Source organism: Callithrix jacchus, chromosome 7 (assembly GCF_049354715.1).
Source record: "Callithrix jacchus isolate 240 chromosome 7, calJac240_pri, whole genome shotgun sequence".
Classification (NCBI taxonomy): domain Eukaryota; kingdom Metazoa; phylum Chordata; class Mammalia; order Primates; family Cebidae; genus Callithrix; species Callithrix jacchus.
Window position 1 is genome coordinate 11,805,754 of NC_133508.1, and position 20,740 is coordinate 11,826,493.

Here is a 20,740-nt window from a genome sequence, read left to right on the forward strand (position 1 = left end):
GATTCCCGCTCTGCAGCGTGGTCCCTAAGCCAGTGTCTACCGCTCCCACCACCTGCCGGCCCCGGCTCTGACCGCTCTGTTCTTCCCTCCAGGTACCAGCAGTGCCGAGGTGAAGGAGAACCGCAACGTGGGCAACCTGGCCGCTCGGCCGCTGCCCCCCGGGGACCGGGCCCGGACAGGCGCACCTGGCGCAAAGAGGAAGCGGCCGCTGGAGGAGGGGAACGGGGGCCGCTTGTGCAAACTGCAACTGGTCTGGAAGAAGCTGTCGTGGTCGGTGGCGCCCAAGAACGCGCTGGTGCAGCTGCACGAGCTGAGGCCGGGCCTGCAGTACCGGACAGTATCGCAGACGGGCCCGGTGCACGCCCCAGTCTTCGCAGTGGCCGTGGAGGTCAACGGGCTCACGTTCGAGGGCACCGGGCCCACCAAGAAGAAGGCCAAGATGCGCGCGGCTGAGCTGGCGCTCCGGTCCTTCGTGCAGTTCCCCAACGCCTGCCAGGCGCACCTGGCCATGGGCGGCGGCCCCGGCCCCGGCACGGACTTCACCTCCGACCAGGCCGACTTCCCCGACACGCTCTTCCATGAGTTCGAGCCCCCGGCACCTCGCCCCGGCCTCGCGGGAGGCCGCCCTGGGGATGCCGCGCTGCTCTCCGCGGCCTACGGGCGGCGGCGGCTGCTGTGCCGCGCACTAGACCTGGTGGGCCCGGCCCCGGCGGTCCCCGCGACCCCCGCGGCCCCAGGCGAGCGCAACCCGGTGGTGTTGCTGAACCGCCTGCGCGCCGGGCTGCGCTACGTGTGTCTGGCGGAACCGGCCGAGCGGCCGCGCGCGCGGAGCTTCGTGATGGCCGTGAGCGTGGACGGCAGGACATTCGAGGGCTCGGGGCGCAGCAAGAAGCTGGCCCGGGGTCAGGCCGCGCAGGCCGCGCTGCAGGCGCTCTTCGACATACGGCTGCCGGGACACGCGCCCGGCAGGGCCAGGAGGACGCCGCTGCCGCAGGTGAGGGGCGCGGGGGACGCGGGGGATGCGGGGGACGTGGGGGATGTGGGGGCCGCAGGGGACTTGGGGGACGCGGCAGACGCGGGCGATGTGGGGGACGCCGGGGGACGCGGGGCACGGGGGGAGCCCGACCTTTCCCTGGGAGGAACAGGTGTCCAGGTTTCTCCCGGAAGGAGCGGTCGCACGGGATGGGAGGGGAGAGAATGTTCACCCCGCCCTGGCCCTGGTAAGGGGACAGAAAAGCTCGTGGCGCCGGCGGTTTTTAGGGTGATGATACAGCCGCCCGGGAGAAGACGGCGAGGCCAGGTTCAGGCGAGGCTGGTGCAGCTTGCTCAAGGTGGGAGCAGCGGGGGCGCATCTGTCCACACCTAGGCGTGCTCTGCAGGGAAGGCGGATCCGTGCCAGGCCTGGTCAGGGACTGGGTCTCTATGCGGTGGGGTCGGATGGTCGCGCCGGGTAAGATTGGGGTCGCGTTTTCAACCAGGGGGGCTGGAGAAGGCCGAGCAACAGCGAACCGTCCCACTGGGGTGGGCGGCCTGTGCCTGGGTGCAGCCAGGGAGGCCACCCAACCCCGTAAGACCCAGATTGGGTTCCTGGTCCAAGAGAGAATCGCTCTGGGTGGCAGTGGAAGCCAGAGCGCGAGTGGGGGGCTGAGCCTCGCTCTGCCCGGCAGGACCCCTGTCCCTTCATGCACAGCTGCGGGTCCTTCTTCTCTGCGTTTACCTTCACTCTGTCCAGAACGTTCTTAGCTCTGTGCATTACCTGTTGAAGGTGTCCAGGTTCTTGGTGTCTTGAACAAAGAATTGGACAAACGCACAAAGCAAGGAAAGAATGAAGCAACGAAAGCAGAGAGTGCTTGAGAATGAAAGCACTCCACAGGGTGGGAACTCAAGAGTTCCTTACAGAAGTTTCTGGGGCTTAAATACCCTCTAGAGATTTCCACTGGTTACTGGGGGTAGGCCCTCTGTAAATGTTGAGGACTTTCCTGTCACAGCTGAAGTTTTTCCATTGATTTAGTTCTGGGAAATCATCGTGAACCGGCCTCCAGACCCTACTCTCCTGCCTTATTTCTGTCAGAAACTATTCTGATGCCATTTAAAACAATCTTATCCTGCCAAGTCTTGCAATGGCTGATTTATGCAAATTATCTTTTCTCTTATCATTTTCAGAATTATTTGTGGGCATCACTAATGTAGCAGATACAGAAAATTATCTTCATTCATTTTGGCATCAATCAAGGAAAGAAACATTTCACGTAGTTAAAAAGCACTTAGCCCAATGCGGGGGCCGTCCTAAGTGTGCAGTAATTGAAAGTTACGGCTGTGATCGCTACCAGCCTTACATAGCAATACCTAGGATAGAACCCTTTATTTTGCCTTGGGATATCATAAATCTCTTCATGAACGCAGGGTCCCATCAAACCTCAGACGCCACTCGGGGAGACTACAGGGTGACACAGACCACGTGCAGTGTGGCCCAGCCCCCATCTTGAATTGTGACTGGGTTTCAGTGCTCCCTTATTCACCTGTCAGCCAATGCTTGTTGGACTCTTGGCCAGTGTGGGGCACACCTCTGCCTTCTGCCTCTCAGGGAGCCATTCATTCATTTTCAAGTACTTATGGAACATCCAGTGGTCATTTTAAGGAGTGGGTTGGAGGGATTTAGACCACAGTCTCTACCAGTCCTGCCATCCAAAACTCACCCTCAAATAAAAACACAACCTAAACGAAAACAAGACGGTGAACAGCAAGGACAGCTTCCACATAAGTCCCTGGCACGATGTCCTCACAAGGGCGCTGGGGCCTGGCTTGGCATTCCTTATGCCTCCTTCTGATTTATGGCCCTCTCTCTTCTCTTTTCATCATTTCTCTGTAGCTTAAACTTGCCAGCGACCATCCTGGAAGCCACTTCACCCCTGTAGCCCCAGGTCAGGGGTTGGGGGAGGGCTGGGAGAGAGCCCTTCTGAAGCTGCCCGTGACCTTGGCAGTCTCGGGTCTCCTGCCCCCTTCTCTGAGAAGCCCCAGCACCCATGGTCTTGGGTGTGGCCCCATTGCTGGGATACCTTGCTCACCCAGCTGGTCCTGGCACTCTTCTGTCGAATCTGTTAAGCAGGAAACATCCCTCTGCCCCTCCCTTGCCCTCTCCTGCATCCTACTCATGTGAGATGTGAAGGATGTCAGTGAATTCTGGCTGCAATGCCTTTTCCTTTCATGTTGTCAACCCTGAGCGCTCACGATGGAGAAACCAGGCAGTGCTACTACTTTGTAATAGTCATTTGACCCAGAATGCAGCACATCAGTTAGAGCCATGGCCGCTAAATTATTTTTCTCTGACAGTCCCTAACCACCCCGACTGGATGATGAAGGGCGCAGAGCAGTGCGAGGGTTTCGGGCCATTCATCACTGCTCTGCACACTGCGTCCCAGGAAACCATTCCCCTCCCTCGTGCCCCTCCCCACATGCACCCACAGCTGAGCGGGGGCTGGGAGGACAGTGGGACTCAGGGCCAGGAACCTTCAGCAGTTTATTAAATTCAAATCCTATTCTGGATGTGATTCAGGGGAAAGAAATGAAAAGATTTCAGAAATTGCTGTAAATGTGGCTTTTCCTCCTTGCTCTGCCCCAATCTCCCTCCCAACCCCCATCTCTACCTCATGGACCCCCATCTACACAGCTTGCTTCCTGTTCACGTAGACCCTTGGTCCCACCACATGGTGGCTCTGGAGCTGAAGTTTCTAAAGGCCCTGAGCCCCTGGCCCTCGTCTGATGGCCCTATTAGCACCTGTGTCTCGAGGGCAAGCTGTGCATTTTCCTGGGCTGTGTCCCACACTCCAAAAAGGGCAGGCGTACCTCTGCAGGGAGAGACCACCCTGCCAGAGTTCATGCAGGTAGCCCAGAAGCAGCACCGTCTGCAGGAATGAGGCAATTTCTACACTTGGGGGCCAGCCCCAGTGCATGCAGTTCTCTGCCCACAGTCCCAGCTCACCCCATGTAGGGCTGGCTTCCACATACAGGATGACAAACCCACCTCTGGATCCACGTGGTGTTTCAAGAGAAGCCAGCAAAGGTGCTGCACATGTGCTCAGTGCTCTCTACCAAAGGCCAACTCCTTCTAGCGAAGCTTCAGAGCCATCCTGGAGGGAATTCTCTCCTTTGAGTAACAGTCAATGAAAAAAATTTCCACTGTGATGATAGTGCATGTGAATCATTTGGATTACAAGTCGTTTGACTAGTGTGCTTAGACACCACTGAGGAGCCTACTGCAAAGACCCCGTGGGTTCTAGAGGGAGGGCAGTGGTCAAAGCCCTGCGCTGCTGAGGACCAGTGTGGCCAGAGCCTGTTACAGGGACGCTCACAGCCTCAGCCTGGAATGACGGGGCCTGCCAGGACAGCTCTCAGGAAACAGAGCCTCCCAAAAGTCCCTCAGAGACCCGAGTAGTGTTCCTTGAAGGGTGATCGTTGTGGTGTGCTTGGGATTCACAATATCAGTTTCCTTATAAACACGTGAAGTCACTCTCCAGTGATAAAGAGGATGTGCTGCAGACTGTGTGCCATCTGGATTTTGAACAAGGAAGTTCAGAAGCAGGATATTCTCATAAAGATCAAAATCACAGGTGTGGCTTCTCTGTATCTAATTTTCACTATTTCCTGCACCCAGGAGTGTTTCTCCGAATCAGACTCATCTAACCCTTCAGACTTAGCCAGAGTGACAAAAGCAGGCATTTATCAGATTCCTTAGAACTCACACCAGATCTAAACATGGAGGGTTTACGGTGCTGGCAGACGGTTTGCAGGCCAGGCCTCATCAGTATCAGCTGCTAGGGGCAGCGCCTGCTAGGGTGAACCTGCCTGGCCCAGTGCTAACCGTCCTCATCTGCAGCCCACTCCAGACTCCTCTAGGTTAATTGGGTACTCGGAAGTTAGAACAAGACTGTGTCAGGATATAAATATGTGCTATCTGGAGGCATCACCGTAAAAAATCATAAAATCACAAAACCTACATCTCTCTTCAGTCACCTGCTTTGAAGCAGGAATGATCCCAGCAGCTGCTTTCTCTCAGCACCTCCCCTTCTGGGTTTTGTGGCCACACACACCATCCTGTGGTCCACGCAGGAAGATAAGCTGCTCTTTTAGGGAAGGAGAAACACTATCCTGCAGATGCAGCCATCCCCAAACCTTCTGGCTTTCTTCATATCCTGGGTTTGTGAAAGAGGTGCTGACGGCCAGAACAAGGTTGCTAATTGCCCTTACACATTAAAAAAACTTTCAGAAACTCCCTCCTTAATGAGGCACTAGAGGCTTTGTAGATGCTTAACAATACATTTATGCATTTATACAATGTAAATACAATGTATGTTACGTATTTCCACAATATCCGTATGCAACATATGCCATACATTTCCATATGTGTACATGTATATGCAGTTATGACATTTTACACACATATACAATGTACACATACCTTATGCAATGTACATGCAACTACAATATATGTTTATACAATGTATGCAATGTGCACGACACATTTACATAATAGCTTCTGCCACCCTACTTTCTACTGAAACATGTTAGGTGAAATTGTATAAATGCATAATTCTAAGATGTAGCCGATATGTATTTAAGCCTGTAGCCTCCCAATACCATGTTTGGAATTTTCAGATATGGTTAATATGACTGTTCACTAGTTAAGCAGGGCCTGTGAGCCAAGCCTCACCGTTCCTCTGTATTTCATGGGCATGATTGCTGACAATGACAAATATTAGCAGCTAATATTGCCCAGGCACTTAATCTGGGTCACACATTAATCTAAGTGCTTCACATGCACAGTAACCCTCATTTAGAAAATTTAGGTCCATTTTACAGAGGAAGACATTGAGTTTCCAGAGACCTGAGTCCTGTGCCCAAGGTCTAGTCGCTGAGGGTGGAGCAAGGTGAACAGTTGCAGACAGGCGGGCTCAGCTTCATGGGCCTGGGGCTCATCCTCAGGACTCCGGTCTGCCCCATCCTTCCAGCCCCCAAGGGCTTTAGGCTGATGGAGGACACAGAATACTGTTAATTAAAATCGAGATCTGAGATTTAGCACAGCAAGAGTGACACAAAAAGTGTTTGTTATTCCAAAGAGGGAGAAACCACGGTGGGCTGACTGGCAGGGAAGAGTTGATGGGCTTTGAAAGACTGCAGAGTCGACTGTGTTGGGGAGGTGGGCAGTCACAGGAGGGACACCCACCTGGGCATCATGTCCCGGCAGTCAGAAACCCCTGAACACACAGGAGCCTCATGGGAGCCCACAGGGAGGTGCAAGCTGGAGCGGGTCAGGCTGCAGGGGCTTCACCACCCTCGTGGGCTGGTGCTGCCTCGGACACCTCCATGGAGCTCAGAGGCCACAGAGGCCTTGCTCCCCATGGGAAGGTGGCTCTGTAAGCAGAGAAACCTCAGCCTCCCTGGGGTGGACATCAGGCTCCATTAGGAGGCCCCTTTCTTTGGGATTCATTGTAACACCGAAAAGGACAGAGACAGCTAAAGGAGACAGTAACTGGGAAAAGCTAAGGTTTAAATGAGCTGGAGAATGAAAAGAGGTACATCCAAGAGAGGAGAGAGGACTCGAGAGAGGACATGGGGTGCTGCCTTCCCCACCCCAGGGACACCCAGGAAAGCCCTGTCCCCTGAGCCCTTTCTCTTTGGCCCATTCTCACACAGGCCTCTTTCTCTTGTTCTCACAGCACCTGGGTGACTTCCTGGGCCACTGTCGCTTGCACACCTGCCTGTGCCTCCCATGAGCACCAGGAGCTGATGCAGATGGGTGCTGGGCTCCCTGAGGGGACAGCCCTGGGGTGCATGGGCACTCAGCTCCCAGCAGTGGCCTCAGGAGCAGCCTCACCACCTTCATGCCATCTCAGGGTTCTCAGATGGAGCCTGAAGCCAGCATTTGGGACCTGGACCCCCTCTTGGGGCCTTCACAGCCCTGTATTCTGCTTCTCCTATGTCAGCTCAGGTTCCCTTGGAAACTGACAGCAAACAGAGCAGAGGGAGTGGGAGGAGGAGAGCAGGGCACAGCGGGTGGGGCAGAGCTGCAGGGAAGGCCTCAGATGGAGGCAGTGGCAGGGAGGCACCACCCAGCTGAGGGCCCCAGAACATCACCCTCTCTGGACAGTCTGGGCCAGCCCCACAGGGAGCAAGCACTGCCCAAGCCAGCAACAGTCACAGGCACCAGGGCCTGGGCATCACCTGGCAGGCCAGGAGTGGCAGCAGCAGCAAGACCTGCAGGCTCAGAGGCACCACAGAGGTGCCCCAACCTCTCACCCTGGAAACCACATCCCAGGGTCAGATGGTAGTTCTGTTTTAAGTTCTTTGAGAATTTGCCAAATTGCCTTCCACAATGGCTGAGCTAATTTATATTCCCACTGGCTCATTTCCACTGAGCTAATATACATTCTGTTCTTTTTTCTCCACAACCTCGCCAGCATCTGTTATTTTTTGACTTTTTAGTACTAGCCATTCTGAGTGGTGTCAGATGGCATCTCATTGTGGTTCTGATTTGCATTTCTCTAATGATGAGGGATGTTAACCCTTTTTTCACATGCCCATTGGCTACATGGATGTCTTCTTTGGAGAAGTGTCTGTTCATGTCCTTTGCCCACTTTTTTATGGGGTTGTTTGAAAACCTGGTTTTCATGTACAGGCTTCCTATGACATCCTATGTAAGAAAAGCCCTGACTAACTTCAGAAAGAGATCTCATTTCTCTTCACCCTAGATCTGTCTTTTATGCGCCATTCTTTCTCCTTGTGTTGTTGGGAACCAGCAGGTCATGACCACACCCTGTTCTTGTGTCTGCAAAAGCATTTTATCATACAGTTCTCTTAAGTTGAAGTTCCAATATTTTTCTCACATTTTTTCTCCAACTCACACTTTTGGCCATTCCCCAGTTTGGAGCTCACTTTCTTATGTGATTCACAAACAAGACTCTGGTTTTTGAGACGTAGGGAGGAGACCTTTTGTTTGTTCAAAACAAGGACTAACTAAAAAGAGTAATACATGTGAAAGATGAGATGAGGATTGATGATGGCAAAACACCTCTTTTTCTCACCAGTCTGTCACTCCATTGAGATACAGTCAGGTGGACAAAGATGCAGGGGAGGTGGCTGAACAGTCGGGGCGATAGGCTTCCTAACTCAGAGAGCCAGAGTGCCGCCAATGTCAAGGGCTAGCTCATCACAGGCAGGGCTGGATGAGACTGGAGACTTTCCACCCCCACCCCACCTATTTCCGAGAGCATCCTAGGGAGATTTTCCACCCCCAGCCTGCCCTTGTCCGAGAATGTCCAAGGGTACTCACCTCCTGTGAGTCTGCCATCTCCAAGAGGATGAAACAGGGAAAGACCAGCTTCCCAAAACTCCTCCTCCTCCCTAGGAACAGCCCACCTGGAGAAGACTGCAGAGATGGGGAGTCACCGTTCCCCGAATGTTTTTTGATGCCAGGATGTTTAATGTGAGCAGGCAACCAAGCAGCGTGCACTGTGGTAGGGTAGGGGCCTTGGAGTCAAGATACATGGGCCTCAGTCCTGGTTCTGCAGGGTCACATGTGTATTTGAGGGACTTATATCAGCTTCCTCCATGGCGTGGGGAAGCTGAGGAAGGGGGTACATCACAGAGTTGTTTTAATGATGAAATGGGACATCCAGGCAGAGGATTCAAAATTCATGAAAAGCTTGAATTTTGACTCTCACTGTCTTCACCTTAACTGCCCATCTTTGAGAGCGATCAAGAGGATGGGACACCCCGAGATGTGGGAACTGCCAGTCAACCACACTTTCCAGCACAGCTGCAGCTTAGCTCTGACTAAATTAAGGACAAAACTTGGCTGAAAGAAACACGCAGCAATACCATGATCAATGAGCCTGGGGTGCACACATCAGAAAGAACACTGAGAGGGAGAACGCAGCTCAGGAAAAAGACGTGATCACAAAAGAGCCCCATTCTGCCTGCAGGAAATCTCTGCTTCAGGGCAGGTGAATGCTGATTGAATTCCAGACCCACGGGGCTCTCTGCTCTCTGGAGCCACAGCACACAAGAAGGTCGATAATCACAGGTGTGACGTGTTCCCTCTCCACTATGCACCCCCAGCTTTGAGCCCACTCCTGCCACTCTGGAGACACCAAGCCAGATGCCAGAGTGCTGCTGTGAGAGTAACTTCAAAACCGTCAAAACTTCTATCAAAAGCAGTTATTCCAAACCTGCGTTGCACTGCTGAGAATGCATTCCTTGTTGAAAATCTGCACATGGTCACAGGTGGGCTGGCACCTGCCGTTGCTGGATGTTTCTTCAGCCTCTGAGCTCCCAGTAGGGCTTCAGAGAGCAGGGGCCGGAGCAGCCCCACACCTGCTCCCTCTGTGGATCACCACTACTCAACTTTTCATGGCCGGAAGATCTCTTTTCTAACGGAAGTGTTGACTTGGAGAATTTTCAGAATTTGGCAAGAATCCACTGCAGCCTGGATGGATTGATTATTTCTGCTGTGTTTGGTGTTGTTTGATTTTGTTTGTCTGTTTTTAATCGCTTTTGTAATCAGAGCAAATGTAGGGATATGAGAGGCAAGATGAAAGTGAAAACAGTAAAAATACAGCCAGGGTTTGTCTCCACCTCCTCACAACCTGTTACATGAATGAATCAAAGGCTCTGAGTGACTCCTCTATGTAAAAGTGCAGTCAGCAGGAATGGGAGCCAAAACTTCTCCTTAGTCCCGGAGACTTGGGGTCAATGCAAGATGCAGGATGTACTTAGCCATGTGTGAATGATGGTTACCATGCTGCCAGCTCCAAAAACTGCAGATTTAACTCACCTTTTCAGTGGGGCAGGGTTAACGTGAGGAGAGGCTATGCTGGGCTGTGGGGTCCGTGCTCAGCTGCAGGAGTGGCAGGAAGACATCTCCACTGAGCCCAGGGCTTGGCCGTGCAACCCAGCTAGTTGGGGGTCCAGACAGGAGAAACCCAACAGACAGGAAATGCCAAGGGAAACTTAGAAAGATACATCCTATGCAACCAAAATGAAGAAAGCGTCTTGAGAGAAGTGATGCTTTCAATGCAGAGTATAAGACCCAGCAGAGACTGCTGGGGTTGGAATGTGGTGATAAGTTGGGAAGATCATCCCCCAAGGTCCCAGCTGCTGGGAATGAAACAGACATTGGAGTGAGTGAGCTCACAGCCACCGTGACCTCCAGCCCATTCAAGGAAGCAGACAGGCTACCCACCGTCCTATTTCCAGATCCTAGAACGTGGTGGCTGGTGGAGAAGAGGGGGAAGATTTGTCTTCTTTCAGCCTAGAAATCCTTCCTCCACCTCTCTATCCACCATGCCAAAATGTCAGGGGCAACCTAAAGCTGGGGCTGTGAGCTGGCTCTGGTAGGAGCCACCATTGCCATTCATGTTTTAGATTCATTTACAAAACAGACAGAAATTGCCTAATTGAGAGCAGGCTGGTCCTTGCTCGAGGCCATCCTAAATAAAGGAAGCATGCCATTTGAAAATGCTGCGTCAGTCTAGACAACACTTCACTTGACCAGGAGTCCAGATTTTCTTGTTTCAGCATTTTGCCTATACAGGATTGTTTTTCCTTTTGTGGTTTTTTGTTTGTTTGTTTGTTTTTTGAGGAAATAGTTAAAACTGAGCATTTTATATGGCAGGGATCGGAAGAAGAGAAATTGAAAATGGGGAAAAATGGTTTCGAAAATGAAGTTTATCTGCAATGCAGTTATTAGGGACCAGAAGCGGTGAACTGGGAACAGGCCACTGAAACTGTGAGCCCAACTCAACTGAGCTTCTGATTGAGTGGATTTAGGCATGTGGGCTGAAGCTCTGACGCCCTGTTTGGTTAAGCACTTGTCACTCAGCAGCATGAATAAAAGGAGAAACGGCTGCCACGATCCTTTTTTTTTTTTGAGATGGAGTTTCGTTCTTGTTACCCAGGCTGGAGTGCAATGGCGCGATCTCGGCTCACCGCAACCTCTGCCTCCTGGGTTCAGGCAATTCTCCTGCCTCGGCCTCCTGAGTAGCTGGGATTACAGGCACGCGCCACCATGCCCAGCTAATTTTTTGTATTTTTAGTAGAGATGGGGTTTCACCATGTTGACCAGGATGGTCTCGATCTCTTGACCTCGTGATCCACCAGCCTCGGCCTCCCAAAGTGCTGGGATTACAGGCGTAAGCCACTGCGCCTGGCCTGCCACGTTTCTTAAGACACTCTCCATTTTTAATGAAATGTCTGTAGAGTTTGGGCAATGTGGTTCTTCCTCAAAGTTCCTTCCACAGGGACTTGCTTCAGTGAATGCTTCTCACGTAAAAAACATGCTTTTGTTTCAAGCCATGATGATTTATCCCAATGATTCTACTGCATTTTGCAAAGTACCATGGCCATATTAAATGATGTCAAGACAAGCATGTATTAGTCCCAGGTGATGACACAACTTTGGCAGAGCATCTGGCGAGTGCAGGATGTGAAGAAGCTGGGCTGGGCCAAGACCTGGGAAGCAAATCCTATGACTTCTCCTCTTTTTGAACTGAGGACACTCCCTTTTCATAGTCTGGCCAATTATCTTAAAGATTTTATGATGCACTTCCTTAACTTCTCCTGGTACTTGAAATGGGAATTAAATGCAATAAAATTAATATAGTAAAATCGTTTCAGTAATTGGAGTGGTCTAAATGAAACCATGGATATCAGAAATTTCCTTCTAATCTCTGTGCTTCAGCCCCAAGTTAAAGTTGAGGTGATAATGAAGCCTTGCGGGGAGGGATGGATAACCCCGGTGCATGTTCCTCCTCACCCTCAGAAGACCACGAAACTTCTATACAGAAAAAAGTACACTTTCTCAGTCTGCTGGGGCCTCCCTGTGTCAAGTGAAGTTTTATTATACTCCTGACTATGGAAGAATTGTTCGCAGGATGTTTCAGCTCAGTTCTTGAGCATTTCAATGGCTTCACTGACACCAACAGCTCAGAAAAGCCGGACTACTCTGCAGGATGCCCAGCGCGTGGGGCAGCTGAGCCCAGCCTGCCACCGAAGGCAAGTGTGCACCTTCTCTGACTGCAGTCCAAGCAGGTGTGCCACCAGAGCCTGCGTTCGAGTCTAAGTCCTAAGTGAGAATCACTCTGGGTATCTTGCCTTTCCTAATACTTGATTATTTGGCCTAAAAATTTAATTTGGAGACAAGTACACACACACACACACACACCACATGCTTTATATAAACACGCACTATCTGGACCACTTTCTGCTTATTATAAACACGCGCTATCTGGACCACTTTCTGCTTATTATAAACACGCGCTATCTGGACCACTTTCTGTTTTCTCCTCTAGTAATTAAGTGACCTTTGGAAAAGTTCATTCTTGGTTATATCTAAAACACACACACACAAATCCTTAAATTAAAAAGGGAAAAATAATTATTTGGATTAGTTATAAAATAACCCAGTCCATGAATCTTCTGTCTGTTGGTTTTTAGCTGTCTGGAGTCATTATCTGTGGCAGGGCTGTGTAGTCTGTTTAGATGGGAACGTAGAGGAGAGACAGGAATCACAGCAGAGGGGGTGACCACACATGCACTGTAAAGGTTACCACCACTGAGAATCACAGATGATGATGGAAAGAAATGAGCTGAAACATCCTGCGAGCAATTCTTTCAATGCTAAGGACAATAATAAAACTTCACCTGACACAGGGAGCCCTCAGCGGACTGAGAAAGTGTAATACTTTCTGCAGAGAAGTTTTGTGGTCTTCTGAGGGTGAGGAGGCTCTAAGAAATGTCTGTTCCTTGAGGAACCCCTCGTAATTCACAAGCAGCCGAACCTAGGTAGAGTTGCAAAGGTCATTCTTATTTTATAATATGAAGAAATATCCAAGGAGCCTTTAAACTCTTCGTTGTCCTCCCTCGGCTATGCAGTACTCGTAGATCAGAATACAGGATGATCTGCCTATCTGTAAGGATGTTCATTTCATAAATATGGGGGGCGGGCTTCCCATGATACTTCCTTTAGAAGTGTTGAGAGATACAGAGACGTGTGAGAATATTCTTTAAATGCTTAAAGCATTAAGTAGGCACCAGATATTTAAGACACCGGAAACAAAGATAAACAGGAGAAAATGTATTAAGAAACAGTGAACCAGAGAAACAGATATGAAAATAGCCACACAATAACGAGATAATTGCTTTAATGGAGGTGCTACTACATTCCTTAAAGAGTCATCCAATTATTGCCAAGTGGCTAAACATCTTAAATGCATTACAGGATCCCATTGTCTGTAGGCCTCCCGCAGTGAAGCCCAAAGCCAAGATCACTGTGAGAAGAATAGATGCCGAATTTATGCACTCCATGAATTCGAATGTTTGCATATTAAAGATTCTTAAAATGGAGGACATGTTTAGAAATCACTGCATTCTACAACAAATTATTTTTGAATAAGAGCTAATTATGTTTACATTTGTCATGAAGAAATATGAAAACATGCTATGAATGGTCAAATTAAGCACCAAAGCCAAATGTGGAGACCCATTTAGCACTATTCAAATCCAAATTCAGTGTGAAGGCACGGGGATTGCGGCGTGTCTGCAACGCAGGCATCTCTAACTTGCATGTGCCAAGCAGGATAAGCCCAGCAGTGAGCTGGTGCAGAAACTATGAGGTAATTGGGATGTGTGCATTCTGCTTTGATGACTTTTGAAATCAGAGAAAAGTGACAGTATTTCCTACTTGGTATAGGACTCACTTATTCTTATTTAAGACATATCAAAATGTTTCTCAGGTTTTAGAAAAGACATAAATGACTGCCAAAGTTTTTAATAGCTCAGCCAGTGGCTTGAGTCAGTCCTACCTGCAAGGAGACTGGTTTCCATCCCTCATCTGTCTTTTCACCCTATCTCTGTCCTCTCATTCCTCCAACCCTCCATCCATCCATCTGTCCATCTGCCCTTCCCCCATTCTTTCACCCCCATCCTCCTTCCCTGTTCACCCATCCCTCTCTCTCTCTATTTCTCCATCCATCCTTCCCCCCATCACTTCCTTCATCCACGCTTCTGTCCTTTTTCCCTTCATCCCTTCTTCTATCCCTCCCTTCATCTCCCCTTCTATCCTTCTCTTTATCCCTCCTTTCATCCCTCCTTCTATCGCTCCATCCATCCCTCCTTCTGTTCCTTCTTTCATCCCTCCTTCCATCCCTGCATATCTCCCTCCATTCCTTCTTCCATCCCTTCCTCCATTCCTTCCTCCATCCTTCTATCCATCCCTCCCACCCTCCATCCCTCCTTCCATCCTTCCTTTCCTCTATCCATCCATTCATCTCACAGACATCTTCAATGGATGGATGTGTGTGGCTGGAACACACAAAGCCCGTGCCATTGAGAAGACCTCACAGTCTGAATTGTGACCCAGCCACACATGAGACTTGGCTGGGTGTCATGTTTAAAATGGAGCTCCTGGACCCTTACCCAGAGTTACCAAACCATACTATCTTGGGCTGCACTTTTTTTTTAATTATACTTTAAGTTCTGCACTTTTAACAAGAGCCCCGGATGATTTTTAGGCATGATGAAATGTTAGAATTAAGCTCTGAGAAGAGTTTTAAGTGGGGACAAATAATGCAGTCCATCTTCTGGAGCTCCTCTGGAGACGCACTGAGGGTGTTGCCAAAGCACTGAGGAGCGAGGACCACCTCCGGTCCCAGAAATGAGGACCCTTTGCAGCAGTGGCACAGCTACACAGAGGGACTTCACAAAAAATTTACACATCCTTTAAAAAATCAAACATGAAAATAAGAGGCTAACTTTAACTCTATACAAATATTGTTGACTTCTTGAAGAAACGTTATTTATAAAAGGAAAGCTTCAAATAACATAGAAAATAATTGACCTTGCAATCTTAAAGATTCATCTATTAAGATTATAAATCTTGACCAAGGAACCTATATGTGAGTAGCCGGATTTGCAGATATGAATGATAATAAATGCATTTATATATACACATATATAAATACACAAAGCTATAAATGTATTTATTACATACACAAACACATGCACCTGTGTGTTCACCCACGTGCAGAGAAATATTCCTCCTCTCTGGAAGCACATTTCTCTTTAGGAAGTGCAGTGATGGATCCATGAGGCTCACAAAGGCAGCTTTAGACATCGCTGCTCATGGCACTTGACAGTCACAGCAAGCAGGGCATTTGATAAAATATTTTCAGATGCATTTGACCAAAAGCTATGGCCTCTTCCATATGACATGTCATTATTTAACAAATTAGTTATTCCACTTTCTGGAGATCAGGAAACGCCCACCTAGGCCACCTGCCCCTTCTTCCACGTTTTCTGCTGCACTGTGGCTCTGCCCGGCAGCCTCCAGCTTCTGCCCATGAGTCTGCATCTTACCATGGCCCCTGCCTACCCAAAAAGTTAAAGACACACCTTGGCAGAAATACCCTTCATTGTGTGTCCAGTCTAATTGTTCCAGCCTGTCTGAGTAACTGCAGTGTGAGCGTTTCTATAATGGGGCTGTGGGCGTTTGTAAAAAGACCGTTGGAGTGCTTTAGGTCTGTTTTCTTTGAGAGGTTTTTATTTCATCCATCTGGATAGCAAATAAAGCAAGAATTGTGTTTTAGGTTTGGGCTGCCTTTTTGTGGCTAGGAATTAGCATCCCTGTGGCATTACAGGTGAGTAGGATGGGGTGGAACCGAGGGCAGAGGCAGGCCCATCTGACACAGCTTCTCCTCACCATCGGCCCCACAGCTCATGGGCTGCTGCTTCTCCTTCACTTTATTGGGCTTTGAGATCTGTGAGTGATAAATCATCATCATCTCTTTCCCCAGCCTCCTTTCTGCATGCTTTTCATCCTGTATACAATTTTCTGTTACACAGACACATCTTACATATTACAAGTATCATGTATTAACATGATGAGAAAGAAAATTTGCTGGAGTATAAGGAAAATTATCTTTAGAGACTTAAAAATACCCTCAAAACTAAGCAGGGCCCATAGGAGCACAGAGAGGCAGTTTTGCACAGTGGCTGAGGCTCCCAACCCGGGAGCCCAGCTCAGGATCTGAACCCTGGCTTTCCCTTTGAGGCCTTCTTTCAGCACATGGCCCACTCTGCTCCATAAATGGTAAGGGCACCCAGCTCACAGGGCCATGGAAGACAAATGTGCCAGGCCTGGCACACATTGACCACAATTTCTTCCCAGCAAAGCATCACTAGGTGCCTAAAGATTGTGTAACATCAGATGACTCCAAACTAAGCAATTATGGGATCAAAGTTAATCAAAACCAGGAGAAAAGCTAGTAGAAATCGAGTCAACTGAGCCAAGTTTGGGGCACATGTAATGAGCTTGGCAATTGAGTAAGAAACAGATCAAGCACTTTTCTCTAATGAGCTGAGGGACGTGTGTTCTGAGATGGCCACTTGCAATTGGAGTCAAAAATCAATAGCAGGAGGGGGCTGGAGCCAGGAATCCGGGCTAACTGATTAAGACTGTTGGATCTCTGGATCTGCCACCGTCAACATTAAGTGTCCCTCCCATTGATCGCAGGGATGGGGAAAAGTGAACAACTCAAAATCTAGAGAAAGGGAAAACAGTAACTCTGCTTCCAATGTAATCTGAGAAATTCTTACAACTTAATGAATCAGACAATTTTGTGAAACAAATCACATGAAGCTTTGGGGTCTTTTCTCAAATATATTCATATATCTTTTCTGAATTAACCAAATTAACCAGTAGTTGTATCTGTATTGGACAGACACCATCTTAGAACCAGAATTACAACTTAGAGTGGGAGGGACATTGGAAGTCTCCAGTCCTGCACGTGGGGAATTCTCTTTGATGTGTCTCTCCTCTGCAGCCAGGGGGCTAACATGCTGTGCTGTCTGGAAGTCCTTTGAATTCTCAAGTCAAAATATCAAAAATATGCCATTCTTTATAGTAATATTTTTAACCAGCAGAAGATATTTATTTAACACTTGTCAAATGGCAAAAAAAAAAAAAAAAAGTAATGCTAGTCAGTGTATCCACTCTTTTCTTTCTTTCTTTTTTTTTTTTTTCCTGAGACAAGGTCTCACTGTCACCCAGACTGGAAAGGAGGCAGTGGTGCAATCACAGCTCAGCCTCCCAGGCTCAAGCAAACCTCCCAGTTCAGCCCCCCAAGTAGCTGGGAGTACAGATGTGCACCACTGCACCTGGCTAATTTTTTGTGGAGATGAGGTCTCATTATGTTGCCCAGGCCACTCTCAAATTCCTGGACTCAGGCAATCCACCTGCTTCAGCTTTCCAAAGTGCTGGGATTACAGGCATGAGCCACCCCACCCAGCAAGTGGATTCAATCTTGCCTGCTCTGCAGATTTAAGATTTTGACGTTGATGTCTTCAGATGAATATGACTAGAGAAAATGCCAGATGGCACACTGAGCCCTGTCAACCAAAGCCAAGTGTTGCAGCCGATCTGACAACTGCAGAAGTGTCTTTTCTCAAAATTTCCCCAACTGCTCAAAGAACCACCACCATACCATAGGAAAGGAAATCTCTGAAAAACCTTAAAAGCTCTCTGAATAATTCCAAATGCATGGGGCCAGAATTCACCGGTGTAGTGTGTTAAAGTCTTCAAAATGTGGGGTACGTAGATGATTCATTGAGGTAAAGGAAGGAAATCTAGAACTTTTACTGATACTTTGATCTCAGTATTTTTATAACAACTTTATTGAGATATCAATCAGTACCATAAAATTCACCCTTTAAAATACACAATTCAAAAGTCTTTACTATATTCATCTTTCTGTATTACCATTGTTCTTATCTTTGAATAGGAATTTTGGAACATTTGTCCGACCTCAGAACAAACCTGTTAGCATTTTCCCCTCCCCTGGCCCCTGGCAACCACTGATCTGTCTCTGTGATTTGCCTATTCTGGACATTTCATGTAAATGGAGTCACACGTAAGTGAACATTTGTGCCTGGCTTCTCTCACTGAGTTTGGTGTCTTCAGGGTGTGGCCTATGTCAGAACTTCATTTCTTCTTATGGCTGAGTAATATTCCATTGTATGGTTGTCCAGAATCTCATTTATCCATTTGTCAGTTGATCCATCCAACATCTGGGTCTCTTCTACTTTTTGTCTGTTATGCATTAATGCCTCTATGAACATTTGAATACATGGTTTTATGTGGATATATGTTTTTATTTCTCTTGGGTATATACTTGGCAGTAGATTTGCTTAGTTAAAATGTATTTAACATTTTGAGAAACTTCCAAGCTGGTTGCATTATTTTTAATCCCACCAGAAAGGTATGAGGGTTCCAATTTCTCCACATCCTTTTCAATACTTGTTACCTGTCTTTCTGAGTGTAGCCATCCTAGTGGGTGTGAAATGGTGTCTCATTGTAGTTTTTATTTTAATTTCTCTGAGTATTAATGATATTGAGCATCTGCTAATGGACCATTTGCCATTTCTATATCTTCTTTGGAGAGATATCTATTCTAATCCTTGGCCTATTTTTATGTGGGCCTACTTATTGCTGAGTTTATAATATGTTGTTATGTATTCACATATTCCATACCCTTATCAGATATAGGAGAATGTCTTATCAGTGACACATCAGATATATGATTTACAAACATTTTCTCCAATTCTGCGGGTTTTCTTTTCATTTTCTTAATGGTGTCCTTTGAAGTACAAAACTTTTTGATTCTGCTAAAGCCCAATTTATCTATTTTCTCCTCTTGTGACGTGCTTTTGGTGTCCTAGCTAATGAATCCTTGCCTAAAGCAAGAGCACAAAGATTTACTTCTGTACTTTATTCTAAGGGGTTACTCATTTTATCTGGAACCTTCACTGCAAGGTTGAGTAAAACCATCAGCACTGGTGAGAGCCAGCATCCTTGACCCGGTCCTGGTCTCAGCCGACAAGTGCAGCCTTTCCCCATTTTATGTGGTGTTGGCTGGGGGACTTTTGTAGATACTGTTTTTTGGGTTGAAGAAATCCATTTTTATTCCTGTCTGAGCATATCTCATCATTTTAAATTTACGTTTTTGTATATGTTTTGTAAATTACATGAAGAGAGTGATTTATAGATGATCTATAAATGAGCATGCAGATGTGGACAGAATGCTCCAGAGTACTTGGGGTGCATATCATGCAATTGAAGGTCACCAGCCCCAAGCATGGTGCCCTGAGGCCAAGACCATGGCCAGCCTGAGCCAGGAGAGGCTCACAGCTGCATGTCCTTTACCCACTGCCTCTCAGAGGCCTGCAAGCACCCTGGGCCAACCTGTGGCTAAATCGACACTGACTCAGCCCTCCTTGCTGAAGAAGTCTCTATTACCACCATTACACACAAAAGAACATGGGTAAAATTCACTGATTATCCAGGTATTCCCTACTTTCATAGAAATATCCAAAAGCATAAAGTATCAATGATGTATTATCTCTTCCCATAAAGCAAAGGAAGAGATAACACATCATTGAACAGGTCATTCAGCACTGGAAAACATTTCCATCTTATCTAAACGTGTCTAAAAAGCAAAAAGTATTCATTCTACCTGTATTAGTTCTAAGACCCTGACTCACAGACCCTGGTCCAGAGCCTTCCTGGGGAGCATCAGCAAATCGGGATAACCACCCGCGCACACATCCCCACCCACTCTCTTACAAACGCTTCTGTTCCATCTTGTTTCCCAGAATAAACCAAGCCCCCAGCTGGTATGGGTTCCAGAATCGGGGGCCAGTGCCTGGTGGGATTTGCTTGTCCCACGTCACTGAATATGGATCTTAAAAGGAGCCATCAGAAAGGCAGAGGGATCAATGAACTTTCTAGGCTGGCGCCCTCTGGAGGACCGAGGTGGAGCTGATGGGGCAGAAACCACACCTGAATCCCAGCAAGGGTCAGGAGCCCAAGACACTTAGCCTGAGACCATTTTCTACAGAACCCAGGCACCCTGGATGTGGCTGGAGCACCCAGCCAGGCCAGGCCACAGCCTTCCCACATGGACAGAATTTTAAAAGGTCAGGGCATTCTGCTTCCAGTCTAAAAGATCTTAAACAAGTGATACATTTTTAGAGATTTGATTATTTAAACTCTTGAGAATCACTGAAACAAATTTAATAGCAGAGGTTTTTCTTATTCTTTTATTCACACGTTCATTACTGTGAATGCCTAGATTTCCGTTTAGAAATAAATAGTCTGACAATTTTCACATCTCAACTGGCAGCAGACAGAGAATACAGGCAGCTGCTGAGATGCCCTCTGTCGCACTGAAATGTAATATCACAGTGCTTTGTTAATCCTTTATCTGCATACCTGCCACAGGCTGCCCAGGTGTGTCATAAATTAGCAGAGTGAGTAACTTCTGCAGTCCTCCTGCCTTTTTTTTTTTTTTTTGAGATAGGGTCTTGTTCTGTTGCCCAAACTGGAGTGCAGTGGTGCAATCACTCCTCACTGCAGCCTTGGCCTCCCCACCTGGGTACAGGTGATCCTTCCACCTCAGCCTCCCAAGTGGCTGGGACCACAGACACACACCACCATGACCAGTTAATTTTTCTATGTTTTGTAGAGTCGGGGGTCTCACCGTGTTGCCTAGCCTGGTTTCAAACCCCTGGGCTCAAGCAATCTGCCTGCCTCATGCATCTCAAAGAAGCTGGGATTACAGACATGAGCCACTAGGCTCAGCCTTACACTGCTTCTTGGTAAGCAAAATGAAATCAAAAGTTTTACATGCCA

The 20,740-nt window shown here is 48.0% G+C and overlaps 1 protein-coding gene across 1 annotated transcript in view; it reads left to right on the forward strand.

Annotated features, from left to right (window-relative positions):
- ADARB2 (adenosine deaminase RNA specific B2 (inactive)) overlaps positions 1–20,740 on the forward strand; it is a 468,076-nt gene that overhangs the window by 325,007 nt on the left and 122,329 nt on the right. Inside the window, exon 3 of the mRNA XM_035306764.3 lies at positions 93–994. Within this exon, the coding sequence (XP_035162655.2) occupies positions 93–994 (902 nt within the window). The remainder of the gene's footprint in view (positions 1–92; positions 995–20,740) is intronic.